Here is a 27,114-nt window from a genome sequence, read left to right as displayed (position 1 = left end):
CTTTAATCTACACTGAAAAACAAAAACATCTCGCGTGAACAAAGACACGAATGGACGATTTATTCCCTCAAAAATGTTTTATTGTACATCGTGTTTGGCATAAAAAGCATTGGGTTATAGTCTCTGATGTCATGGCTCGTATTGGCTGCATCTTATTCAGTAAGGTAGGTAGCACAATGACAAAAATCAAATCCAGGCTGGGTTTGTTCAGGCGTTGAAATGGGTCGCTGCAATGTTGATAAATACACACCTGGTCCACACTCATCTAGTGAGAAGCACTACTGAAACCAAACTGGGTCATAGTGGAGGTACTACTTTGGGCGATGTTGCTGAATGAATGAGGATAGAAACCCTCACATCCCGACACATCGCACTTAAACAAATGTAGATCTTCATCCTGGCCGAGGACTTAACTAAAGAACCAGATCCAGCACATTCGAGCAGCAGACTGCCCACATCTGGATCATGCTCAGCTCGGCTCGTGAATTTATGAGACACAAACCATATCGACAAATCCCGCAGGAAAGTGGGTGAGTATGTGCCAACGTACTGCCATCACTAGTCATATCATCTTCTCTTTATGTATCGGTGGCAGGTCTGATCCAGCTGGCAGGGACCCACTGGGGCTCATCCTGAGCTTTTCTCACAGCAGCCAGCAGCTGCGCGCAAGAGTTCTGCAGCTCATCGTTGACGATCACGTGATCAAAAAACTGGTAGAAGTTGGACTCCATTTTATGGGCTGCTTCTTCCATCTCCTGGAAATCCTCGTCCTGTCCGAAAGAACAGATTGATTCGGTAAAAGGAAAACTGTTATGAAGATAAAGACGGCGCTCACTTTGAATGGCCGGTTGATGTAGTAGTTGGTTGTGATGACCGAGTTGCGTCTCGTCTCCCTGAGTCTCTCCAAAGATGGCGGCTTCACGTAGATGATGTAAGCCTTCAGGTCGTGGCTTCTCACGGCCTGGATGGACTGTAAAAAATATACATCACTATTGATGTATAACTGAATCATAATATGGTTCTGAGGAGATATTTGAAAGCTGGAAGCTTCTCTTACATGCGGCTCAATGTCGATGATGCAGAGCTTGCCAGCATTCAGCACTGCTTTGACAGACTCCACACTGGTGCCGTAGTGACTCCCCTTGTACTGCCCATGTTCCAGGAACCTGTCAGATGTGAAACAAAAAATATATATTTTTAAATTGGTAATATAAAATGTAATCTGTATTCTACAAGACATTAGACAGACATTAAAAATATCATTACAATTGCCAAATAACTGTTGTAAAAATCAACATTCATTCCCTAATCTCACACTTCTGGGCTCGTGAGATGGTTCAACTTAGATCACAGGTTACCACAGAAATAATTCTGAAGTTTTAATAAATATCAATACGCAAAAACAAAACAAAACAAAAACACATGCTACATTCCATTTGATTGGGAGCAAAGTTCAGAGTATTAAAATGACGGCTTAAGAGATAGAAGACTAGAAAAATCCTGCCGACACACAAACCTGGAATCTAGTCAGATTAAAGTATGGATTTTAAAAGCAGCAGTCACCGTAGATGTTTCCTTACCAAGTGACATGTAACAGCCTTTTGTTTAAATATCAGTGAGTCTTCCGACAGAGTCGTGGAAGCGGTACCTGTTGCTCGACACCATGCTGTCAAAGATTTCTCTGCTGGTGAAGTGATACTCTCTGCCGAACTCCTCGTATCCTTTGGGAGACCTGGTGGTGTCTAGTACCAGAAAATACTGATTAATAACCGTTGTTTCACTCAAAATACTGATGAACGTTGAACCGACAGTTGTATAGACTTTAGATAGAATTTTGTATTTCAAACCTACGTGGCACAGCTCCTTGGAAGAAGCTTGGATTAACTTCAATCAAGCGCCTGCGAAGTTCGTTGACACCCACACCAGACGGACCTGACACGAAAGCAGCCGAAGATCAAAAAAGACTCCATTCCAAATTCCAAGCAAAGCCCATGAATTCAGAGACATTTCAGTACCAACAAGGGCGATGAGTCGGTGTGGATCCTTCGGTTGTCGCTGGTAGCGCACCACCTCCTCATAGGGGCTGTTGAGGGCGTTCAAGCAGCTGTTTGGGCAGCGTGTGTGGCAGGACTGGTGGAAGAGCCCAGGGAGCCGCCGGCGACATAAACGGATGCTGCGCCTGAAGCCAGCTGAGAAAAATTCACAAAAGTCGTCAATATGATCCCTTGAAGAAAGAAATGAGAGACGTTTCAGTGGCTTACGTAAATAGACTCCACCTCTGCCGCTGGAGAAATCATCCTCTGGTTTCATAGAAATAGAAAGCAAACATTGAAGTGGTGTTTTATCAGTCGAGTTTTCTTTTACTTCATTGGGCAGTTACCTTCTTTGAGCTCCTCTGCGCAAGCGTCACGTGAAAACATGGTTTTGAAAAAGAAGCTTTGGACTCATCATATTTCATTATACTTTAAAGACTTACCTACCCGATTCAAATGTCTCCTCATCTGATAAAAAAAAAAGCACAACCGTAAGAGAGAATTAATCTCTAAGCTGAGACTAAAATATAGAAATATTCACCAGCTTCAACGCATTTGTCATCAATGGCCATCAAATCTTCCTCTGTAAGAGAAAACAGTTGTGACAGCAGCCATTCAACCGACACCCAAGGCGCCAGTGAAATTCCAACATCCCTTACCTTCCTCTACAGTGCTCACTTGTGATAGCATGGGGTGAAAATGGATCATTTACAAAGAGAAATCTAAGAAAAGAACTTGAGTTCAGAGCGGGACTCACAGGTCTGCATGCAGACATGAGGCAGGTAAGGCTGGGACCACCAGGACTCCCTCTGCTTCCTGCAATAGTGTCAAAAAAAAGGCTTCAAGTTTCATCCTTTGCAGCAAATCACTCTTCTTACCGTGACAGCATGTTGTTGGAGGGAACCAGTCCAGCACAGGCGGAGTCACTGGGGAGTTTCTTGGCCTGCCACCAGAGAGCGTCAGTCTGATCCACGATCTCCAGGATGTCACCCTTCCTGAAACTCATCCCGGCATCCACACAAGGGATGTTAGGATCCTGCTGCGGGTTGTAGTCCGTCATGGTGCGCACATACACCTGCGGATCAAAACAGAAGCTTGGGTCATCTTAAAAAAAACACACAAGTGTGGTACGCTTTGGGAAGCAGCTGACCATGGTGTGGTTGTGGACAGGTCGCTCGGTAATCGGAACAACCTTAAACATGATGGTGCCCTGGGACCGCGCCTGCTGATCGATAACACCAAGCAGAGGAGAAATATCTGTGTTATAAACACGTTTTATAAACAGTCAAATCCAGTGTCTGGAAGGTGTGAATCCATGTTTGTCAAATATGTCTGGATGTTGCCCAATCCAATAAAAGACGTCTTCAACTTTGGCAGTGTTGGTAAAAATATTGTTTAGAATACAACAAGGTGTATTAGCAAAATAAATACAAAAAAGTAAAGTTTAACTTGCAGTTAACTGTGAGTTAAGTTAATTAAATAACCCATAACAATTTCAGCGCAGTTCTGCACCGCAAGACGACCCTCGACCACACTGATGGTGTTCATCCAGTGTCTACAACCTAGAGGAGCGACAGAGACTGAACATGCGAACCGTATTAGCATATGATACTATACAAGCCAGCAACAAGTACATTTACATTTGACTGAAGTTCTTGTTTGATTTAGATTTGAAAATCAAAGTTTTCCTTGAATATTGACTTGTGTATTTGTATTTGTGGCTTCTCTGTTGAGCATATTTCTGAAGTCATCTAGGACACCTTCAAGAAACGCGCTAACCCAAAAAAGAATGTAACATCACATCTTTACAGGCCGTGAAAATGCAAAAAAAAAAAAAAAGGATTAATCATGATTGTGGGGAGAAAAACTGATTATTAACATTGTCCTGAAAGAACAATATTCCCTTAATTTATTTTCTGTTGCGCCACACCCAGGAAAAAGTAAAAATTTAGCATCCCCTAACTCTCTGCCGGAACTGTAAATAGTATCATTTGTCTACAAAACTATTATGAAGTACACCTCTGCATAACATTGTATCCATGTTAATATTAAAGAAAGGAAAAAAAGTGATATAGATCAACTTACAATAAAGAATAACTTTATTAACATTGTTTTTTCTGTAACAGAAAAGATTAAAGTGCATCAATTTCACATAAAAGTGGATGTGCAATTACACTTTATTCTAGTATGGCAAAAAAACTGTATGTTCCGAGGTCCCATGCACCCCGCTGGCATCGCTCCACGCCCCCCAGGGTGGCCCACTAGTTGAGAAGGACTGCCGTACACTAGCAGGTAAAAGCATTGTGATGGAAGAGAGAAGAATGTTGACATACCACCACCTGAATAACTTGCTCAGGTTCCATTCCATCCACGACAAAACCATTAACTTCGATGATGCGGTCACCACCGTGGAGCAGACCTGGTTTCACAGACACACAAGCACACAATTTAATGTGTGATTTAATAGGTGATCATATGAGTATCATTTTTCATACGCACCAAAGTATAAAAAAATAGTTTGGGGGGAAAAATATTAAAATGGTCATCAAAAAGCTGAAGGCCTATTTACTCGTCTCGAGACTCACCGCTTCGATCCGCCAGCCCTCCGTGGATCACCCGAGCCACAAAGATCTCCCCAGTGTTGTCGTTTCTTTTGATCGTTGCCCCCTGAAAGGTGAAGGACGCAACAGCAAGATAAATACAGAGTGAGCGGTGAGAGGAGGATGAATGACGGGTGCTCAGGAGGTTATGACAGGATGAGCTGAATGAGAAAAGACATTGCGGATGGTTATGAAAGCACAATGCCAGCCAACACGAGGAGAGGCAGTGAAGGATTCCATGGTAATCGAAGCTGTGGAAAATGAAAATGGAGACAAACAAGAACACAGATAAAGACTTTATTGAGAGAAAGTCACACTACCAGCGTGTCAGCTTGCAGGGCCTCCACTTTGAAAGTGACCTACTTGGTCCAAGTTCAGATTGCGAACGCCATTCATCTGGTCTTTTTGTGCTTTTTTTTCTTCTTACGCTGGTTGGACCGACTTCCTTTTGCAGTGGGGGAATAATTCACACCGTTGGTCAGTGGCTTGGATGCTTCCGAGCTCCTCTGAGGGGAGGTGAGCGTTTTCCACCTCGTAGGTGTCTGAGGTGAGCCATGGCACGATACACAACTGGTCCCCTGGGAGGTGGAAGGGGCATCCAGGCAGCTGCTGAGAGAGCTTGAGGTCGACGAGGGCGGTGAAGCTGGGTGCTGCAGTCTTCTCTGGATCTTGGGTGTGCCGTCCTGTTCGCCAGCTGACCCAGGGGAGTCGCTCCTGGAGGAGGCTAGCACTGTCTGAAGCCGCTCCACCACCTGGCTGAGCAAGATTAAAGCCTGGGAGTTGTCTTGCACCGTTTCAGACATTCGCTCTGTAGCAGCTGCCATCTTCTCGCCAAGGAGCTTGATGTCCTTCGTGCTGCTCTCCATGGAGCTGGCTGCGAGCTGCACGGTGCTCCTCAGCTCGTCCAGGCTCTCCTGCTTGGCGAGCTCAACTGGCGGTACCTGGAGTATGTGGCGAGTGCGCATCGGGCTTGGCGGCGCCGTACGACTGACTTGGCTTCTGACCTTAGCAGAAAACCCTGGCTGGAAGTACTCGTCTACGTTGGAGTAGTAGGGAACAGGGACACTTGGACTCCAGCGCCGAGGCCTGCTTGGTGAGGGACGGGATGAAGCTATGGACTCGTCGTCACTGTCATATTGTTCAGTGCAGTCCTCTTCAATTTAAAAAAACAAACAAAAAAGAAATTCAGGGATTTTTTTGGTTTTGAGCTGATGAGTTAAATAAATGATGAGATTTAGGAAGGAGAACCACAAGTATTAGGATTGGGACTAGATTAAAAAAATCAAATTATTTTAAGGTTTAATAACTAATTAATATTTAATATTTGAGACCACAATGTCTGCACATAAGCTGAAACACCAGGGTGGAAGTGCTCCTGTGATGAGAGAACATTTTTGTGCTTCAATCCTGAACTTATCTTTTCCCTCCATCAGCCAAATCTCATTAAGTCTCCTACATCATGGATGGTTTGGTGATGACATCACATTGCATAATGTGGTGATGCGACATGATCAATCTGTATGGCTCGCATCGATGAAGTAATCAAAATGAATGGGTTCAAGTCCCAGCCCAACTTCTTACCAATAATAACGGTGGTGCACACTGATGGCGCGGAGTGGTTCAGGCTTGGGCCCATGAGGAGGTTAGTGTAACAATCCTGACACTGCTTCAGGGGTCCCCTCACGGGCTCACAGCGCCTGCCCGGCCAAGCGGCGGGCCGAGCTGCGGACCGGTGCAGCTGACCGCTCAGAGGCAGACTTCCTCGTCTGATGTCGCACGGTGGCGGCGGCGGAGGTAACCCCAAAGTCTTGGAGGTGGCAGCATGCGCCCCAAAGGCAGCGCTACGCTGAAGCCTCTGCTGGGTCAGATGTCTCAGGGTGTCCCAGTGACTGCGGATCCCCTTCCGAGCATTTTTAAAGAGCGGAGAGGCTGCACCACCACCTCGCTGTAGGTTGCAAAGTTGTCAGACACTCAATACTCCACAGTCAGCATGAATCAACCAGGATAGGTTTCCTCCAGAGAAGCCGCACATGAGCACAACATAAGGTCAAGAGTAGAAATGATAGTTTCATGAGCAGATAATTACACAAATGAGAGATTAAAATCAACATCTGCGAGCACAGATGTTCTGGTGACGTGGAGCCACATGCTTTTCCATCATATCAGAAGACTCCATTTCATATGCTGGGAATGTAAGAAGGACACATTTGCTTTTCAAAAAGAAAGTTGTGAGAATCTTAAACCATGAAAAAATAAAACTACTGCTTCTGATCATTTGTGGACGAGACTTTCACTTTAAAACAAACATCCATCACTCACCAATGGTTGCTTGTTTTTGACAAGGCAGACAATCCGGGTTGCCTCTTCGTCGTCTGGCACGTCATCAGGCACCGGCGGCAACACTGGGTCGTAGTCCTTCTGGGCCACCGTGTCATGAGCTGAGAGTAACGCCTGCAAAAGTTGCCAGACTTCATGGTGAGATTCAAGGCAGTTCATATCTAACGTCCATGACAAAGGGGGGACAAAACAGACTCTTTCTTTTGAACCACTGAAGTATGTTGTCATGCCCAATAAAATCCATGATATGTAAATAAACACTTTTAAAGAAGGCTCTTTGTTTCGTCTGATTCAGGGCAGTGACAGAGAGGAAGATCAGTTGAGGCTTAAATGGTGCCACCATTTAAAGTTGATTATTTCAGTCACAGTAATGGATAAAGTTACTCAGCTTTATCATAAAACTGAATTTTTCAGTGGTCGGTTGCCGTATTCAATTATAATAAATGTCTGCTCTGAATGAAAGGGGCAGCAATGTGAACATGTCTTTCTAAATGAAATGACTCGACTTGTTCCAAATGAAATTCAGTTTGGATCAAACCGCTGCTTCATCCTGTTGCCTCTCTGTGTCAGGGCTGATTTAAGCGTGACTGCGCATGTCTGCCCGACCTGACCAATGAATCCCTAACAAACTTGAGTCCTCTGGCACGTCCATCTGCTGCAGAGCTGCTCGCCTCTAAGGCGATAGTTCCATAAACAAAACCAGTGTCACCTCCAGGTGAAAGCGAATATTACAATAATGTGAAACACATGGATTAAACAAAGCGCAAATATGAATGAATGGCGCAATGCAACAAAATTAGCTGAGAGGTGTTGCTGGGTTGCCAAGTTTGGATGGTGGTCTAAAAAAGGATGAAGGAAATACAGTGGTGGGAGGCTCTTTTTCTACGCTTCTTGCTGTTTGAGCTCTGCTTTATGGTGCTGTGTATGCCAGAGACTTAATGGCAGCTGCATGAGCCTGCATGGCCGATGAGGATCACCATGTAAACGGGAAACATTTAATCTCCAAACAGAACACATACATTGAGATTGAGGCGAAGGAGACCATGTAACTGCAGCTACTGGCAGGTCATCTGGCAAGCACACAAGGCCCCATTGGACCTCAGTGGCCCACCGTGGCTGCTAAGCTCCTTACTATTAAGTCCAATGTATCAATACTTTAAACGCACATATACTGGTTACTCCGCATGTGGACCCCAGCTCACCTGCAGGTGCGGCTGCCGCAGAAGTCGGTAGAGCTCTTTGGCATCCTCAGAGCAGCCTGGCAAAGATTTGATTTCGATCAGCAGCTGCAGCAGGAGAACACTCCATCAGTTAAAGCACATCAGCAATCTTAAAAAATAAATAAATAGATAAAAAAAACTCACCTGAAGTGACAGTCCAGACGCATATTCCAACACAGGAGCTGGAGAATCTCTACGGTATTTTTGAAGACACTCGAAAATCTGCGGGAAGAGATCACAGTCTTGCTGATGCTTTTTAAAAGGAAAATTGAGGACAATTGTAGACAAAACTTGAGCATAACAGTCATAAACAGACACTTCATCACCTTCAGCAGCGACTGCAGCCACGGTGCGTTGAGCAGACCGTGGAGAATCTCTGCTCCATCTATGTCCTGGTTTATAGACTGCTTTACATCCTCCACCACATCTGTCAAGATCTGATGCAAGCCTACACACACACGCACACGCACACACACACACACACAGACACAAACACACACACACACAGGAGCTTGAATCCCGTATGTTAACTTAACAGAACGATTATCTCAATTCCCCTACTGACCATGTTCTCCCAGTTCAAAGTGGGGGCTTAACACCTGAGCCTCCACCGCCTGTCTCATGACGACCTTTGACCTGCACCACCTGTTGACAGCAAACCACGACATGCGATCATCTTCAAGAAGGAAGCTAACGTGAAAAATGTGTCTGTTTTATTTCAAGCTAGACATATGTTGCAACAATAAAAAAAAGAACACAGAACATCTAAGCACCAGTCTGTGTGGAGACATGGAGATTATACCTGAGCAAATTCAATAATCCTTTTTTCCCCTACTTTGTTGGAGCCTGATAAAAAAAAATAGTAATCCAGATACACAGATTATGGGATCATGTTCCTGGGGGAAAAAAGTATAGAAAATGATGTTTGAATTTGGGATGTACTCTGGAGAGGTTGTTTGGTGTCAGCCGCTGCAGGAATTGTATGAACAGCAGGACAGGTTTTTGACTTTCCCTTGAATGGAAAAAAGAAGCTCAGACACTTCCAGCTCCCCCTGGGTCTATAGACAAGATGCCTGTGTCCAGTTTCTGTTTTCACTCTTTAGAGCTATAGCGGGAAGCTCCTAGGACACTGTGGTGCAGACATGCAGGCAACTGTATTAGGATCAGTGTATATTTTCACCCCAAAATCAGCCCATGCTTCACCAAATGCCTTTCTGTTTTAACTTCATGTCAGTCCTCAGATCAAATACAACTGTGTTTGGGGTCTTATGCTACAGTTGTTCATGACCAAACCTTTGCTAGTATTCATGAAGCGTGTTGAGGGTTCGTGCTCAGAGCGAACCCGAGTCCATTCTCTCTCGAGTTTCTTTAATCTATTACTAGAATTCCTGCATGTGTGTGGGGCCAACTGCCCCCAGGCTCTCGCCCCACACAAGACAGGCTGCTTGATTGAGTTGCTGCAACATGGGCTTCAGTCCGAATCCATGGTTGAACAGTAACTGCCCAGTTCTTGAATATCTGTCACCCATATTGCCACCCGGTTAATCCTTTCTTGAGCTGGTAGTTGTGAACAGGTCAGGGGTTAATGGCATACTTCACAGCAGCTCAGTAGCACAAGTTTGGTGTAAACACAAATGCAAACCCTTAATCTTTATCTGACGAATGATCGCAGGGAGCAATTGCACCATGAGATTCAGGACATTTATTGAAAAAAAAAGACACTTTTAGAACACCCAATCATTAGATCATGCCAGAAGAAATGTTTCCGACACATCAAAATAGTCAGTAGGTTGTTATACAGTACAAGTCGGACTGGACCTATCACTCTGATATTTTGATTTTATGAAAAGCAGAGTTTTGTGACCCCCCCTCCATGAAACAGCCACTGAAACATCATCTTACCAAAATGCCGGCCTTGCGCTGCTCTTATATCCCAGTTTCCTCCCGCTGGTCCCGATGCAGGGAAGTGTTGGAAAATGATTCCCGGGAGACTGGTCGTTGGCTGTGCTTCCATCAATCTACAGTGAACAAGAGAGGGAGCGAGGGAGAGAGCTGTAATCTCTTCAGATCCTGCTTAATCCTGGGACAAGTGAGCCTCCTGCCTCTCTGCGCCGGAAGCCAGTTCCTCCCCACACCGGCAGGCTGGTCAGTGTCGAGCTGCCAAATCTTCTTAACTCTTTCAGTGTTCAGAAGCACGCAGGAATAGTTAAGAGGAGAGAGGGGACACTCCTGGAGACAAAGATCACAAGTGTTTGAAGAGAAGCATCTCCTCACAACAGGGTCACCAAAAAAAAAAAATCATTATTTTGGCTGATCTGGTGCTCATGATCATACCACTCACGTCTTAGTACAAAAACTGATTCAATTTTTAACCAAATTGACTTTTTAATTTCGGGAATGTGACAATAAACCAAATGAAAAGTCTTCTTTTAAAATCAGAAAATATTTTAATATACATTTGGGTGGAAAGAAATTGGATGACACTGCATTCACATAAAAGGTCTGTCACTTCTCAAGAGTCCATCAAGTGTCGATATCATTTAACATTACTGAAGATGGAGGAAAATATTGATACAGTTCGGGACCGCTTCCCAGAAAATGGTTTCTGAGGTATTTGTCTTCACCTTCATTCAGCAGCAATAAATATATTGTTATCAAGCTGAACTAGTGTCATTCAGAATTGAAACATTAATTCAAGAATAATCTAGTTTGTCTGTTTGGGGGGAGGACACGTGTCGTTGGTGCTTACAAAGTCAAATTCCCCCTCGACGATGGCGCATGCTTTAGTACAGTCCCACCTCTCTAACCGAACAGTGACCCGAGTGTTTTTCAGTCAAATCATCATGAGAAGACAAAAGCCACAGCATAAAAAAGCATGCTCATTCCCTGAATCCCTCTTAAGCCTTTGAAAAGTAGAACACGAATCAAATACAGGCAGTAATATCTGACAGTTTGTGCCGCGATTGCTCAACAAAAAAAGAGAGTTTCAGGTCAGCGGCGTTTGACAGTGTTTGAGGGGACAATAATAATGTCTTTGCTCGTGATAGATGAAACCACATCAGTATTAAAAAGCATATGCTTAATAAACAAAACAGCAGGATTAAAAGGAAGATACATGTGAGATGAAAAAAATAGTATTTTCGCTTTGGCTCACTCAACTTCACAGAAAGGCATCATCCTTCCACAAAAATACGCTGCACGACATAAAGGACGTCCAACTTTCAAGTCCAATTAGTCAAGTTAAAATACTAGTGTGATTCAATGAATGTTCTTCAACTTGAAATGTTTGAAGCATTCCACTAAATTATATACAAAACAGTGTTTAAAAACTATATTTTTATCTGGTGTTTATGAACTGCTTTGCAACTTAACTAAAATACAATATGTGAACAAAATAGAAGTAAAACAAAGTTCTTTAAAAGTAGACATTTCTCATAGACATCCGCAGTTGTCTGAATCAAGAATACTGCATGTATTGATATTCACATTAACTCTTAGGTAATGATTTATAACTGCTCAGGCAAACCAAGTTTTCAAGTCTTTCTAAATGCATGAACAAAGCAGAGGTCAAATGTTTAAAACACCAAAGGTTGAGGAACAGAATCAAGCCGCCAATGACCAAAATTTGTCAATGAAGACTGGAGTTTCAGGTAATATCTTGAGCCAGAGTAGAACTGTGTCTACTGAGTACATTGCAGCATCCCTTGTCAGAAGATTCAGGAGATTCTCCGTTCCATGGAGGAGCTGTAACACTGGGCAGGACATAGCAGCAGCGCTGGTGTTATGTGACCTTCTCATGCTGGACCTGGTAGTAACAAGCCTGTGGTGGAGACGAAGCATGGAGATCAGGAGGAAAGTAACAGCATTATGCACGAAGGCCTTTATAGAAATGAATTTCATATAGTTTAGTACAATCAATCAAAAAACTACCACTACCACACTTTAATTTAATCTGAGTGACCCTCCAAATTCAGAAAATATCATGGTGAATTATTTATTCTGAGCTGCTTGTTCCAAGAAAGGGTAGGTGGGGACTGGAGAACATCCCTCTGGGCTTCAACAAACCCCGTCACAGCGCTCATGAGAGAAAGAAAAAAGCCACAGCAAATTTAGCGTTACACACAGTCTAGCTTGAAGCACTGAGTTGAAACACTGTTCATTAAAAAGTATTAGGCATAATGAAATCAACAAGTCAGTGTAAAGTGGTGTGTTGAGTTCTTCCTGTTTATATAACAGACTGAAGGCGGAGGGGCGTGGCAGCCACTCAAACTACTGTGTCTTGAATTGTTTGGCCCAAGAGTAGGACATTCCTAGCCAACATGTTTAAATTTCTTCACACACAGTCTTGTCTCCATTCATGTTCTTATCACTCTATAATAATATTGTAATAATATTTGTATTATGATAAACAATTTCTGCCCAAATAAAATCAGTGAGACTGACTTTGAAGCGAAGGCCCTGATTCTGACTCACCTTCAAGGTGGTAAACATGATTCCATGTTCTCCATGCTGAATGCAGGGGTCCATCAGATCTTCTATTAGACTGACCTCTGACCCCAGATTCCTTATACTGGGGATAAACGTGATCAATGGTTAATACTGGTCAGTTAAAGGTCAAATGGATTTTTGTTTTCAGAACTGACCGTGCACGCAGAACTACAAAGAGGAAGACGGGGAAGAGGTCGTCCATGGACCACAGGAAGTCCTGCTGCAGCAGAGACTGCACCTCCCGAGTGATGGCCTCAAACGTCAGCTGGATCACCTGCAGCTTATCTGACGGAGTGAAGGTTGTGCTGCAAGCCAAACACAATAAACATGGAGTATGCTTTCAAGATACGCAAGTTATATAGCCAGAATTTCATGGAACCGCACCTGATTTGCTGAAGCGTTTCAACTGCCAAGCCAAAGCAGGTATCCCTGTTGCCAGCTAGAATCTTCAGAGACAATTGGGACATGAGTCACTTTGGATACAAGGTCATTTGAAAAAAAATATTTAATGCTAATTAATTGTAATCTCAAACACAATCGCAGTGATACCTGCTCCTTATCCGCCTGGACAGCCATCGTTGCAGCGACGGGCCAAAACTTCCTGAGACACGAATGTATCAAGTAAGCGACACAGCGAAGCATGCGCAGAGTGTCATGGCAAAAAAGACGTACCGCTGGACGCCAAGAAAACCAAGCAGAGCCACGTCGGTCTGCTTGTTAAGGCGGAGGACGCACTCCCAGTAGACGTCATCCTCCCGCTCCTTGTCTAGAGCGTAGAGGGTGAAGAGCGGTGGGTAGAGTCGGGGCAGCAGGACAGGAAGCAGCAGACCGGAGCTACTCACAACGCGCCTGAGGTGAAGGACAAAAATTCACATCTGTACGTTCATTTTCCAGAGCCACTAATCTGTCCATCCATACCCAGGTTTGGGGGACTCAGACTGGGCCTCAGTGATTCCAGGGTCTCCTTTGTCTTGTTCTTGGGTTGAAGGCTCTGGAATTGGACCTCCTTCTTCAGGCATGTCTGGGAAGAGAAACCTAAAACATGGCCATCCAATAACAATTAGCAGACATTTGGCTGTGAAATTGTTTTAAGGATTATTTAAGACAATAAGCACCTGACGATCTGGAAGATGCGACTGAGGTACGATTTGATTTCCTTGACAGCCTCCGGGAGAAGCCGGCGGTTCGCTCCGACTCCCACATAGGTCATCCTGTAGACCGCCACAAGGGCTTCCAAGAGCTGGCCGAGCGGGTGAAGCGGAGTGTCACAGGCCTGACAGGACATGGCAAGCATTTTCCATCACTTTAGATGAAGCACAACAGATACAACCATGGGGTCTGACCTGGATGAGGTACAGACGGATGGCGTTATATCTCTCCATGTTGATGGGACCAAAGTGTTGTGGAATCACCTCCAGGCTTTCCAGATTCTGGCTGTGACTGCGAGATATCCGCTGGGGACTAAAAAGCACAGACACATGAACTAAACACTACATTGCTCAGTCAAATCACCATGTACCTCTCTCGGATGTGTCGTCGGTTTGAGGTGAGCGCTACAGCGATGTTCTCCCATGCCTTCCGAGTTTCTCCCTGAGCAGGTGACTCACAGCCCAGCTGTCTCCAGCACTCCTCGAAGACTGCATGCCACTTATCCTCCGCACTGACACACAGACGGCCCAGCTTTCTGCAAGCACATACGCCAGCTGTAAAAATCATGTCGCAAAAGACCATGATACCACTCAGTTGACTTACACTGCACGAGTCTTCTCCTTAGTGATGTCAAACAAATGCGGTTTATAGTAAGAACCGGTCACCTTCAGACCGGTTCCCCACTCTCCACTGATGGTTCCTTCCAGGTAGTCACCGTTTGCCATCGTCAACACACCCTAACAGTTGATCATTTGTGTTAACCACAGAAAGAATCAGGACATTTTACAGGTTTAGGAGAATATACAATAGATTCTGGTTTCTTGCCTTCCCGTTTAGGGTCCAGTCATCAGAAAACTCCCCCTCGTATGTAGTGTCATCCTCTGAAAGCAAGATCCCAGTACCCTAAAACATTAAGTTTCAGTGAGGAGCGCCCAGTGTTTTATTTCAACATTCTAAAGAATATAACTCTCTCACCATCATTTTATTGTCTTTGAAAGCCCCTTCGTAGTAAAGACCAAACTGGGTGACAACGACCCCAGTGCCTTGCCTCAGGTGATCCTGCCACATGCCCATATACTTCTCACCTCTGTGTGAAAGACACACGCTGAAAGTCCTCACTTATTCCAATGGTGACAGATGGAAAAACAACCAGTTGAAGAAATCTTACTTGGTGATGTCGTCGAAGACACCATAGCCAGTCTTTTTGTCCTGTAACCACTGACCTATGAACACGCTAGGGGAGGACGAGTTCAGTTTCCCGGTTCGTAGCATGCCATGACCATGTCGCATTCCATCCTTGAAAGACCCGTCATACACCTCACCACTGGCATAACTGCTGATAGAAGCTATGCATCATTTAGTAAAATACAAGCGAGGAGAATTTAAAAAGTTGAATTATACCTGTATCTTCCAAGGCCATGCATTTTGCCTTCCCTCCAGTAACCTTGGTATTGGTCGTTCTTGTTCAGCGTTTTATTGGGAGCCACAAATTCACCGTATCTTACAAAAAGTCAAAATGTAAAACATTGTACATGAAGAGATGTAAAAATCTTTATTGTTTTTAATACCTACCCATCTTCCAGTCCATTCTTGAACTCCCCGGTGTATATTCTTCCATCAGGCCACTTTAATACGCCCCTAAAACATTTTCACTAACATTGTCTCTTCAAATAATCATGTTTTAAATAAGGGTTTATTCTCTAACCTGCCATGGGGTTTGCCGTTCAGCCAACGGCCTTCATAGGAGGCATCTTTCAGTCGGCCGTCCTTGTAAAAAGTGTAGGAGGCGGTCCTTGAAATAGGGGGCTCTAGTCGCAGTGATGTCATATCTTGCTCTGTTCCACCTAGTGCCTGGTCCACTGCCTGGTTGATGCTGCGAAACCACTTGGCCTATGAACAAATTTGAATCATTCAATAATGCAAAATATATTACACATAAGAAATGCATACTGTAGGAAGTGTTGTAGGTTCAGACACTTGAGAGTATCACTTGAGAATAGTGAGTGGTCACTTTGGTGTGCCCACCCCCAGAGACAAGAGTGTACATCAGAGGTGGGCAGTTAAATTTCCTAAAGGGCCACATTATAAACTGTGACAGTAGTGAGGGGCCATCATGCCAAAAGGAAGGCGGCGATGACTAAGAAACATGACGGGACAAAAAAAATCTTACGTAACAAAGAACGAACCATTCAATGGAAGCAAAGATATTAAGTGCAAATATGGCATGAAACCTATAAAAATATTGCATTTATTAGGCAATTATGCAATTTAAGTTGAATATAAATAATGAAACTATAGCAAAAATATCTATGAAATATTAAAAGGAAATTAGAATATATATTTTCAATTTTCTTTTCATGTATTTTGAGGAACAAAAAATACTCACTAAAATGGCAGATGAAAAGAAATTTAAGTCCTGAACATGTTATAATCATTCTTGAAATAGTAATGCTAAGAAAGAAACAAGACAAAATGACTACTTATCAGTTGTATAGTTTTAGTCCGACCTCATGAGGGCCGCAAAAACACAGGAAAAGGGCCGCATATGGCCCCCGGGCCGCACTTTGCCCAGGTCTGGTGTACATGGTCATTCCTGCGCTCATGAGACCAGTGATGTCTTATGCCCTTAGAACTACCTGTTCACAATTCTGTTGGACAGTATCTTATACATACTTTTAAATCTGTAGTCAAGCACAGACTAATGCCGACATATAAGAAAACAGAAGCTTTAGGACGTTTCACTCATGTTTGAGACATTGGTTTCTGCACCATTTTGCATTTGGATCAAACAAGTCTACCTTCTCTCCACTAGAGCTGGCCAGCAGGCTGAACGTTTCCTCAGGTGTAATGACCTTCAATCCATATCTATTGAAGAAAGTGAAAACAATAAAAAGATTTATAAAAAAATTGGAACACTGAATGGCAAGTATTTATAAGTCAACTCAGGAACGTAATACTATGGTGGTTAAATTAGACACAGACTCACACGCCAGTGTTGTCTTCTGGAATTGGCTCCACCCACAGTGTTGTCAAAGGTAAAACGTGATGCGTTGAGAACTGAAGGAGGGTAAAAGAAAGCAGCAACAGTATTGGGTAAGCATTGGGAGGTCAGGTGAAAGAAGTGGGGAAACATGTATATCGTGTTTTAGTTTTATGCATTGGAGCATGTCAGTAATGTGTTTGATCAATGTTGAGATATAGCCGAATATAATTAAGTGACGATCTGGTTTCTATATTACAGCTGTTTAGATGTCTGACTTCTCAATTGAAACAATTCACCGGCAGTATAAACATCAACATGCTTCAGTAGAATAAAAACAACTCTAACATTTCATCTCAACAGGAACAAGACTGTCAGAGGGCGGGAGAGGTACACAATCCATATACAACAATAAGAGGGAAGGACATTGGGATGCAGAGAGGAAGTTAAGACAAATTGATGGGGTCACATTTTAACATGCAAATTTCCAGGAACTCATGATGACTCTAGATGGATTTGTTTAGAAATAACAGAGTCACACATTGTCATGAAGAACACATTCAAGAGACTATAAGGACAGAGGTCATCCCCACTTTCTAACCATCAATATTACTATCTACTACTTGCTTCAATGACCTTGTCAGGATTCTTCAGATTGAGTTCAGTTCTTTTTTTTTAATAATTGAAAGACAAAATGGCATCTATTAAGCAGTTTGGTTATGTTTTTTGAACAACTTCTTAAACTAGTTTACAGGTAGTATTAACAGCAATCTTTTCAAATAAAGATCTTTTTTACCATTGACAGGGTTGGGACTCGATTAATAAAAGTTTTACAGCTAACAAGCCACGATGAATCACATTGTGTTATTTGACTTCAGAATGAAGTAAAGTTTAGTCAGCACTCATGAGTTGAATCACCATCCCAGTTAATCTCATTCATTATGGGTGTTGTTATGACATCACATTGTAGAATGAGGTGTACCTGGAATTGGTGACTGAAAATTGAACGTTAATACACGATTACCAGAGTTATTCACATATATTATTTTCTCTATGATTAATGAATCAAATGAATGTGTGAAAGTCCCAGCCCTTACACATTTTAATGAAAAAAATGAAAAGACAAAGATGGTCAATAGATGTTTTCTATTTACTTATTTATTTAAGAATGCATGCATATTTTTAAGTTGGTGGTTTAGTTCAGAACATTTATTAAACATAAGGTTTGAGTCAAAGTATGTCATTCATAAAATGTAGCTGTTATCGACATGTAGTTGAATAACAATATACAACACCCAATGAGATAAACACACACACGAGTGGGAGAAAAGAGGTTACTTCAATCAGATATATTGCTGGCTGGATACTTACAAGGCTTTTATAGGGTGCCACACGCTGACAGCACAAAAAGCAAGCACACAAAAATGCTTGAAAACACCTTAATACTGATATGTAAAGATTCTGTGGGCAAGTGTGTGTTTTACCTGCGCATGAACCAAGGCGTCATTGAAAAGGATGAACCAGTTGACTGAGAACCTTCCAGCATTCTGCAGAGTGAGAGACTTGTTGCTGCTCTCACATATAAGCCGACGGTGAGGCTTCCGCAGTGAATCCTGTGAGAAAAATCAGCACCTCTCACTGACATGAGTGGTCATGTGGCACCTTGAGAATTCATTATCACGTGGTGCACGTGGTGCGGAGAATGTGAGACATGTCGCTTACCGTCATCTTGCCTGGGAAGCTCTTCCAGAACATGAACGTGTAGTCCACTTCCTTTGCTTTCTTCTTCAACTGAGCAGCCAAGGTTTCAAATTTGGAGTAGCTGTCCTGCAGCCGCTGGTAGTTACTGGTGTTCTGACACACACATACATCATTGGACATGTTCAACACAAAGATAGCACATGAGAATTTCAAATAAATGGAAGAGGATGAAGGCACGAGACAATAAAACCACATCATTCAACGCAGAAATGCCTAGCAGTATACCAACCACATCAAAGCAAGTTGCCAACTTGAGCAGCAATCGACTGTAACTGTGAAGATGACGCAAGGGCAGGAAAAACAGCGCCTGCAGGAGGTCAGTAATCGATGCATTTTCTTCGCTGGACTGAGACAGCTTTTGGAGAAGCTCGGGTGTTTTTCCAAAGAAATCTCTTCAGAAACACACAAGTATTAATGTCAGATGGGTCAAAGACAAAAATGAACTACCAGAAGATGCAAATTTGGATGTACTTACAGTGAGGGCTTGGTCAGGGCAAGAAAACCTCCCATCACCTGGAAATTGCCCAGAGCAGTTGAGTACCTGGACATGGTGGCAAAAGGTTTCAGTATCAAACTATGAAACTTCAAAACTCCCACATAAAACCACAAGACAGCCTGGTTTGCCATTGAGTATAAAGAAAAGACCCTGCTCAGGATTTGTTAGAACCACACTGATCTGAGAAAAGTTCCTAGAGCTGAAGAGCGAAGGCAGCTCACGATGTTAGAGATATCGGTGACTGACTGTGCAGGCATACTCATTGTAAGAGTCGAGGAAGATGCTGGTGTGGTCGAGAACAGCGAGGCTCTTGACATCAAGGTCGCGGCGCAGGTTGGCAGTAAGACTGGCAGCATGTTGACCCGTCAAGCGACACAATAGGCTAAATCGACCCGCCAGTGTTTGAAGGAGGCCATGCACGACTGAGCCGAGTGCAGAGCTTAAAGAGTCTATCAGGAAAACAGAAAAGCTATGTTCAAGTTAAACAAATTTCTGAATATGAAATAGCATGGTCCTTGTTCTCACCCAAGTCCAACAGGGGACCTAGAATTTGTGTCTTCAGGTCACACAGCTTGCAGTAAACCTTCCTCTCAGCTGACCCCAGCTCATGCAGACCAGCGACAAATCCCATTACATTCTTATTAGACAACACCATGCAACGCTGACCGCCTGCACACACACTGCTCACATAGCCCAGCTGGAAAACACAGAGACAGAGGAAAAACAGATTGATCCTAATGTTTTCTTTATTACTTAGCTCAATGCTGGAACACACAGAGGACAAGGAGGTTGAAAACATCCATTCTATTCAGAATCAATACTAAAACTTACATTCATGCAGAAAGGAAGTAGAACCGGCTGCTGCGTGTAGCCTCCAGCCCGGTCTTCCTCCTCCTCCGGCTGATCCTTGGTCTCCTGCTCATATACCTGCTGGCCACTGTAGTAGATGATGGGCTGTATGCAGTCACCATCTGCCAGAAGAAGGCTGTGTTTCTCGCCAGCACTCACATCCCACACCCGGATACCCTCAGAGAGCTGAGACCAAACACGCAGCTCATAGATTAGGAGTTCAAATGTAGAATATGCATGTGTGTATACAAGACAACCCCCACCTTTGCAAGGCGAGGGATGGTGCTGGGTGTCTCCATGTGCCCCAGCTGACCGCAACTGTTACTTCCCCATGAGAACACCTGGATGATATAAATATAAAAGTTATTTGGCGCCAATTACAACAGGCAGCATGGCAACATTTCTATCTTTAAAGTTACATCATCCACTATGGTCCCCTGGTGATGCCATCCGACACAAATTACTGTAGAAGGGTGAATCCATCCCAAACTTAGGGTCAAACTGAACCACAAGCTTTTTGAAACAGTGATATCAAAGTGGAGCAGTGCATTGAAGAAACTCTGGCGCTTTAATCCTGTTGTTAGTTCAACAGAAGCCTATATGCTAGTCTCACCTGAGACTGGGCAGTCAGAGCCATGGAATGATGAGCTCCCGCAGCAATCCGCACCACCTCTTTATTGTCGAGACTTTTTATGCACGATGGCAGGGATCTAAAAAGAAACTTAGTTAATAATCATCACAGAAACAATTGGCTGAAATGGCTTTTAAAAGGTTAAAAAGTGATATATAATTTGAAAAACTGTTAAAAAATATCGTACTTGCTGAATTGCTTTAATAAAAGTGACAAAATTAAACTTTCTTGTGAACAATAGACCTAGTAAGTCTTGTCATCGGAGCAAACAACCCCCAAAACACAGAGGAGCTTAATTCTGTCCGTTTCTGAAGGAGTCTGGAGCTTGGACCGATTTAAGAGTTGGGAGGACCACTCTTGGATCCGCAAGATGGGGCTGTTGATGTGGTGAGTTCCACAACATAATGCAATTCCCTGCATCTTAGCTATGCATCCTGTGTAAATGTGTGTGCCTGTGTGAGAGAGAGAGTCTTGCATAACATGGATTTAAATCATAAAGGGATTCATATGCTGTAAGAACCAAAGGTTTCATTGAATCTAAATGTCAGTTTTAGATAGTTCAATAAATGCAGATCATGTCTTGGCCTACATTTTGTACAAGACAAGTTATTCTACTTAGAAAGATAAAAGAGGTCGCTCATTTTCATCAGAGGTACACTTGAGAGGGGAAAAAATTAAGAACTGATTTGCAAATTATGGTGGAAAATACGTATTTGGTCACGAGCAAAAGTTCAACTCAACACTTTGTAACATGGCCTTGTTTGCAATGATAGAGGGAAAATATCCGTTACAGTGTGCAAGCCTGGTGAAGACTTCCAGGAACTGTTTGACCTCTGTCACTGCCAACAAAGGATCGTTTACAGTATTGAGGTGAGGTTTGTTATTGACCAAATACTTATTTTCCATTGTAATTTACAAATCAGTTATTTTGATCTATTTCATCTCTCACAGTTTAAGTGTACCTCTGACCGCTTTAGTCTTTCCAAGTCGTAAAAAATCACTGACAGATTTACTGAATATGCTTTTGCCCCACTGTCTGTCGACTTTGCGGATAACAATAACTACAACTAGGCACTGAGAACATTTTCAATATATGTCAATAAAACAATTTACACAAATGAAAAACTCGGCTGAAATCGGCAGAAGGAAAATAAAAGTTGACCCCGAGTCCAAAGGTCTGTGTACGAACCACTGTTCCGCTGTGGCACAGTGGGGGCAAACCAAAAAAAAAAATTGGAAACAATCTCAAATAGTATTAATGAACAGTTGTGGAAAAATCTTTTTGTGTTTCTAAAGTTGTGACTGCATTATACAGACACAAACAAATTATATTTCCTAGTTCATTGTTCATGACAAAAAAAAGAAACAAAATTTGCTTCAAAAAGTCAGTTTCCGTAATTGCAGGTATCAAAGTCAACAAATATGTGAACGTTCAAAACTGAACAAAAATTCAATAAACCATCACAGAATGAAAATAATATTTAGTCGTCTGCCATCAGCAATGTATGTGGTGATCAAAAACTGTTGTCCACCACTGAAAACTGTATCTGTACTTGCCGTCTCCGAATAAAGGAGCATCAACAACACATTTCATTGTGCTGCCTCTGGGAGGAAAGCAACATTATGCGTGCGTCGACTTATCCTACAATGCACATACACAACATTAAAAGTTCACTGGAGACAGAAGTTGCATTTGATTGAATATGTGAATGACCTTGCAAAAAAAAAGATTGAGCCCTGCAGCCTGAATTTCAATTCATTGGATTGTATGTTCTGCTTCATAAACTCAAATTATGTGGTTTGTGACTGCTTGCATTGGAGCTGTCTAGGCAAGCGGGCAAGCAAGCAGACAAATGGAAAAAGCAACTCTCACAAACTCCTTGCTTAGATCGATTGGAGATAGAAATATATGTACCTTAAGATGCATCAAAATTCACTTTCAATTTCAGTTTAATGTAGTCTTTTCCTAATCTCAATCTCACCTGCTCAGGTTATCGCCGTGCCCCAACTGGCCACATTCACCTTGGCCCCAGGTCCACACCTCAGTCTTCAGGGTAGGCAGTACCTCTCGTGCCTCGGGGACCACAGCTCCCAGTTTAGTCAGAGATACTGCACGGATCTTGGGACGAGCAGTTTTGCGCAGCAGACGTGGAGAAACTACAAGAACATAACAGTTCTTAACTATAGCCCAACAGAAGCCGAATTGAACATATTTGTGTCAAGACAAACTTAATCCGTTTCATCCCCAAACTTTTCAGGGTGAAACAGATGTGAGGTTTAAGGAGGGGGACAATATCTTCCCAATAGTGTCAGAGACCGAGAGAATGTTTCAGGAATCATCCCAGAGAGTTAAATTCAGCCAGAGGATGTGAACACTATGGATATCAATGTTTTATGTTGTCTGCAGCTCGATGAAAAATGTCTGCTCATGAGGTTATCATTGATTTGGCATGCTTACAAACGGGTCGAACACTATCAAAATAGGAGACGATCAGCCTTAATTTTATGGATCTGATGACATATCACGAATCTGATGTCCATGACAGTAAAAAAAATGAAGAATGGGTTGATTGTGTCATGATTCTTGAGGCAAACAAACACAAATTGGGCACTATGAAGTCACAGAGCAAGTGAACTGAGGATATGAGGTGAGCTGTGTATCTACCCTGTGAAAGAAGTCCGGGTAGAGAGAGGCGGCGGCGAAGTCCCTCTGCCTCCTCTTCATGGATGTCACCGGTGCTCGAACTTTTCTTTGCCTGCACAGAGTCCTCTTGGCGAACACGTTCAGTGGTGCTCTCAGAGCTGGCGGCCAGCCCACTGGGCCTTGCCACTGCAGAGGGAAGGTAATTCATCATTTTTTTGAGGGACAAGGCCTCGTAGGTGGAAACAACCCGTTCGCCCACCACCGAAGCGCAGGACGCCACCAGATTGTTGATGGTGGCGCCAGCATTGGAAGGAGTGAATGGGGCAGATGGCTGAAAGAGACAAGATTTCAAGCAGTAGTTTAGAAAATTCACTCTATTTATCACTGACATTGGCAAAGAGTTTAAGATGTATTCAGCAAGTGATGTTACTCACCAACAGAGAATGCAGCCCACCAACACCTTTGGTGGTCTGCTCTGCCTGAGTGTTTCCTGTCAGTTTCTTCAGATAATCTTTCACAGCTTGCTCGTCTGGATAGAGTGAACTTTTGACACCTGAGACCGCATTACTACTTTCTTTAGCAGAAGCCAAGATGCTGACATCTGAAGCAGTTGAATGGCCATTAGCTGCAGTTAAAGCTGTCTCCTCACAGTCTTGGGATGATGGGCAGTGTGGCACAGAGGGGCTAGGGGTGCAGGCGGATGAGTGATAGAGAAGTATAGGCTCTGAAGGAGATGTTTTCAGCCGTGGCATTGAAGCAGTCCCTTCCAAGCCACCCTTATCTTCAGTCCTCGCCACACCTCGCAGACAGGAGTGACTATCAGAGATGATGACATGGTCCTCTTTGTCAGTCATGGTGTACAGCAGTTGGTTGCACTGTCCACACTTGTCAGCAGGAAGTCTCTGCAGGTCTTCAGGACCAAGGCACCGCACAAGAGCAAGGCTGTGGGAAGCCCCACATGCCACCTGAAGCACATACCTGCCGGACAAATGTTCCACCTTTTGTGGTTTCCAGACTGGAAAAATAGAGACACTCAGGCCAAGCTGCGAGCCTGTGCCCCAGGCCCAAAGCTCCCGCCGTCGGGAGAGCGCAAGAGTATGCTGCTCCCCACAAGCAAGCTCAAGAACTGGTACAGTTTTTGGAGGGATACGCTCAGAGTCTATAAGAGCAACAGGAGTGGGGTTTGGAACAGAGCTCAGACCAGACAGGCCGCACTGACCCCAAGTGTTGTCCCCCCACATGTGAAGGCCACCATCTTCTGTCACTGCGCCACTGTGGAAGCCACCAGCAGCTACGGTAACAACACGCTGGCCACTGAGGGCGCTTTCCAGCACAGGTTTTCCTTGATCTTGCACTTGATTTTGTTTCCACGGTAACTCCCCAAAACTGTAAACCTGCCCTCCTGTGACATGAAGGAAATAATATTAGCTACAGAGACTTCACTTACCACAGAAAGTATACCAACAGCAAGGATTGACACCTGCTGTGGGAGCAGTAGAATTTCAAATTTGGATTATCAATTTTGTTTTTTATATTTTCTTATTAGGAAAAAAATGTAAACTGAACACAAAAATCGGACAAAACTTGGTTTGGGCAAGTGTAGTTTGTCGGGACTAAAATTTCACTAATTGCTACTTTCAATGCCCAGACTGTCAACTAATCTTGCTTCCTCATACATTTGCATTTGATCTTCAACTACACCTAGCAAATGAGTGTTCTTCACTATAGGAGACATAAGAAGGAATTAGAACCATAGCCACTCAAATTAAAACCACGTCCAACCCTAAACACAACACATGACTAAACACTAGCTTGATCAGAATATGAAACAATTTCAGCAAAATGCGTTGCTTCTCTTTTTTTTATACCACAAACCGTCTGTCACTAACCTTCAACCAGCAGAACACCATGGTTAGTGCCCAAGGAAACCTGGAGGACAGGCCGTGGGAGAAGCAGCTCCTCAGGTGTGAGCTTGCACGAGTAGCCCCGCCATGAGTGCAGGATGCCTCTTTCTCCACCATTCCTGTTGTCATCCCCAGAGCTGCACATATGGAAGTAAAAAAAATGAATCCACGTGTTCTAAAAATGTGTTATCTTATGCAGAACAGCTCCAACAGAACACCGCTAGAGATCAGTACATCTAGCTCTTTGGTTATAGTTTAAAATGTGACAAATATATAAAAATAATGCAGATGAAATAAGATGATCTATTTAAAGGAAGCAGACTACAGAGAGCTAAGATCTGAATAACACATTGTCCTGGAAACAGATTGGGGTCCCTGAATCAGAAGCCAGTTAGCCAGAAACCATCTTAAAACTCAAGGTCAGAATTAGCAAAAAAAAAAAAAAAAAAAAAAAAGGGAAGTCACAGACACAGATATTAGCAAGAACGACTAGTGCCAACCGCTTAGATAAAACTAAGAGAACAGTGGGTGCATTCAACTCTCCCTGGGAAATTCCATTAATTAAGTCAGTAGAATCTTTATCAGCTTCTAATCAACATGCATTACTTATAAATGTATTGCTGCTATTGCCACTTGTATTGCTCTACCCACGCAGACTTTAAAATCTGAGGGACTTGTGTGTTCATTCATTCACACATGTACATTCATACACATGCCCCCACACTTTGTTTGCACTTTCATTGTTAACGCGACACTTGTGTTTTTGTTGTTATGTTGTTTTTGGTATTTTGTTGTATTTAATACAATGTTCAATGTTGTGTATGTCAACAAGCCGCCAAGTAATGACATCTCAATCCTCTATATGCAATGCATATGGCAGAATTGACAATAAAATCTACCTCTACCTGTTGGTTTGTCTGAACACTGCAATTCCTCTCTACATTATAAAACAATGTAGTGAAAAGTTTCCCAAGAATTCTCTGTAAGTGTTGTTTCAGTAAGGTCGGAGTGTGGCTGAGGCAGGGAAAAAGTTTGGGAAATTGCTCCTATTTTGCCTCTTTTTAGGGCTTTAAAGACATGTGATCTTAAGACGCAGGAGGCAGACACAAATCCTAGGGATATGTCACATGGCAGTCAGAGCCTGCCAATGAGCGTTATGGAAGATATTTATCTCTGTCTACTGTATTAGGACAAAGGAATGTCGTATGGTTACCAGTAAATACCACTTGTTAGGATAAGATAAACGCTGAATCACTATGCTAAGTGTGTGTATTGTACATACAGTACAGGCAGAAAGCCATGGCTGTTGAGTCGGCTTACTAGGCCGAGTCTTCACTGGTTAGTGACATATGTTTGTTACCCACTACCTGAAATGTAACTGGGGTACAGTGACCTGAAAGCCACATACTATTGATTGGTTAGACCATATTTTGAAGACGGATGTTTACCTTACCTCTTTCTCTGAGTGTCCATTAGATATTCTTCATTTTTCCATCACGTTCAAAACTCGTTTATTCGGGCCTGAACAAGAGCACATGAGGAGTTTATCTGGGATGTCAGAGTGAAACGCCATGACAAAAGACACATTTATACTTTTACCTTCAGATAAATACGAATAAACGCCAAATACGCGTTATTTCAGGATGAAAGCCATAGCCTTTCATGTTGAATACAATACAAACCTAAACAGCTTGTGCCATACATTCACCAAATCCGCGTATAATCGCACCCCTGCTGGAGACATATGTTGGTCGCTTAGTAATGGAAATCTCGACAGCTAGCTACATGTAGCTTACTAGCTAGTTTTGTGTCGTGATTCTCGCAAAACGTAGAACATTCCTTCGCTTACCAGTGTTCTTGGTTTGACGCTTTAATGGGGAAAACTAAGTGACAAAGAGAAAAACAGCATTTGCGGGCAGGTGACGGCAGGGAGCATCAATGTTGACATATATGACTAGCCACAAAGATCGACTATAAAAAAACGTTCACTCTGTCTTGTCTTGGTCGTCCAGGCCAGGTGGA

General features: G+C 43.2%; 2 protein-coding genes across 8 annotated transcripts; both read right to left on the bottom strand.

Annotated features, from left to right (window-relative positions):
- Positions 1 to 44: 44 nt before the first annotated feature.
- mpp4b (MAGUK p55 scaffold protein 4b) lies at positions 45 to 10,405 on the bottom strand. Of its 4 annotated transcripts, none has more exons than XM_053845887.1 (22): positions 10,093 to 10,326; positions 8,756 to 8,835; positions 8,517 to 8,638; positions 8,335 to 8,412; positions 8,173 to 8,256; positions 6,953 to 7,084; positions 4,619 to 4,700; positions 4,367 to 4,452; positions 3,184 to 3,258; positions 2,912 to 3,108; positions 2,791 to 2,849; positions 2,693 to 2,710; positions 2,575 to 2,616; positions 2,481 to 2,501; positions 2,381 to 2,395; positions 2,262 to 2,300; positions 2,016 to 2,189; positions 1,852 to 1,932; positions 1,649 to 1,742; positions 1,058 to 1,166; positions 836 to 970; positions 45 to 770 (listed from the first exon to the last, which is right to left on the bottom strand). In XM_053845887.1, the coding sequence occupies exons 2-22, from the start codon at positions 8,811 to 8,813 to the stop codon at positions 579 to 581; spliced, it is 1,893 nt and encodes a 630-aa protein (XP_053701862.1). In that variant the 5' UTR covers positions 8,814 to 8,835; positions 10,093 to 10,326; the 3' UTR covers positions 45 to 578. The 4 variants fall into 4 exon arrangements, 3 of the variants coding, with proteins under 3 accessions (XP_053701862.1, XP_053701870.1, XP_053701883.1); XM_053845895.1 differs by having other exon boundaries at positions 3,184 to 3,255; positions 10,093 to 10,324; XR_008412704.1 differs by lacking the exons at positions 45 to 770; positions 836 to 970; positions 1,058 to 1,166; ... (9 more) ...; positions 2,912 to 3,108; positions 3,184 to 3,258 and adding exons at positions 4,954 to 5,786; positions 6,215 to 6,578 and having other exon boundaries at positions 4,392 to 4,452; positions 10,093 to 10,404.
- A 171-nt stretch (positions 10,406 to 10,576) lies between these two features.
- On the bottom strand, positions 10,577 to 27,052 carry als2b (alsin Rho guanine nucleotide exchange factor ALS2 b). Of its 4 annotated transcripts, none has more exons than XM_053863311.1 (35): positions 26,942 to 27,052; positions 26,546 to 26,613; positions 25,078 to 25,229; positions 23,623 to 24,590; positions 23,210 to 23,519; positions 22,527 to 22,701; positions 20,527 to 20,623; positions 20,177 to 20,254; positions 19,896 to 20,099; positions 19,590 to 19,761; positions 19,324 to 19,513; positions 19,044 to 19,109; positions 18,798 to 18,960; positions 18,530 to 18,661; positions 18,292 to 18,420; positions 18,179 to 18,202; positions 16,814 to 16,884; positions 16,626 to 16,692; positions 15,533 to 15,717; positions 15,400 to 15,465; positions 15,229 to 15,327; positions 14,996 to 15,163; positions 14,803 to 14,914; positions 14,653 to 14,730; positions 14,431 to 14,564; positions 14,198 to 14,362; positions 14,022 to 14,139; positions 13,794 to 13,951; positions 13,597 to 13,713; positions 13,351 to 13,527; positions 13,228 to 13,279; positions 13,063 to 13,124; positions 12,834 to 12,983; positions 12,664 to 12,760; positions 10,577 to 12,010 (listed from the first exon to the last, which is right to left on the bottom strand). In XM_053863311.1, the coding sequence occupies exons 2-35, from the start codon at positions 26,563 to 26,565 to the stop codon at positions 11,972 to 11,974; spliced, it is 4,995 nt and encodes a 1,664-aa protein (XP_053719286.1). In that variant the 5' UTR covers positions 26,566 to 26,613; positions 26,942 to 27,052; the 3' UTR covers positions 10,577 to 11,971. The 4 variants fall into 4 exon arrangements, with proteins under 4 accessions (XP_053719286.1, XP_053719301.1, XP_053719294.1 ...); XM_053863319.1 differs by having other exon boundaries at positions 10,578 to 12,010; positions 14,996 to 15,160; XM_053863326.1 differs by lacking the exon at positions 18,179 to 18,202.
- Between the last annotated feature and the right edge of the window lie 62 nt (positions 27,053 to 27,114).

This window comes from Synchiropus splendidus, chromosome 1 (genome assembly GCF_027744825.2).
Source record: "Synchiropus splendidus isolate RoL2022-P1 chromosome 1, RoL_Sspl_1.0, whole genome shotgun sequence".
NCBI lineage: Eukaryota > Metazoa > Chordata > Actinopteri > Syngnathiformes > Callionymidae > Synchiropus > Synchiropus splendidus.
Note: the sequence above shows the minus strand (reverse complement) of the source record. Positions and strands in the feature narration are given on the sequence as shown.

Excerpts from the sequence above, each read along its gene's own strand:
- mpp4b (XM_053845887.1), bottom strand. The coding sequence starts at position 8,813 with ATGAGACAGGCGGTGGAGGCTCAGGTGTTAAGCCCCCACTTTGAACTG. Across the intron at positions 8,639-8,755 it reads CTTTGAACTGGGAGAACATG|GCTTGCATCAGATCTTGACA; the intron begins GTCAGTAGGGGA and ends GTGTGTGTGTAG. Across the intron at positions 1,167-1,648 it reads AGCATGGTGTCGAGCAACAG|GTTCCTGGAACATGGGCAGT; the intron begins GTACCGCTTCCA and ends CACATCTGACAG.
- als2b (XM_053863311.1), bottom strand. The coding sequence starts at position 26,565 with ATGGACACTCAGAGAAAGAG. Across the intron at positions 15,466-15,532 it reads AACGGCAAACCCCATGGCAG|GGGCGTATTAAAGTGGCCTG; the intron begins GTTAGAGAATAA and ends AAAATGTTTTAG. Across the intron at positions 15,328-15,399 it reads AAGAATGGACTGGAAGATGG|ATACGGTGAATTTGTGGCTC; the intron begins GTAGGTATTAAA and ends ACTTTTTGTAAG.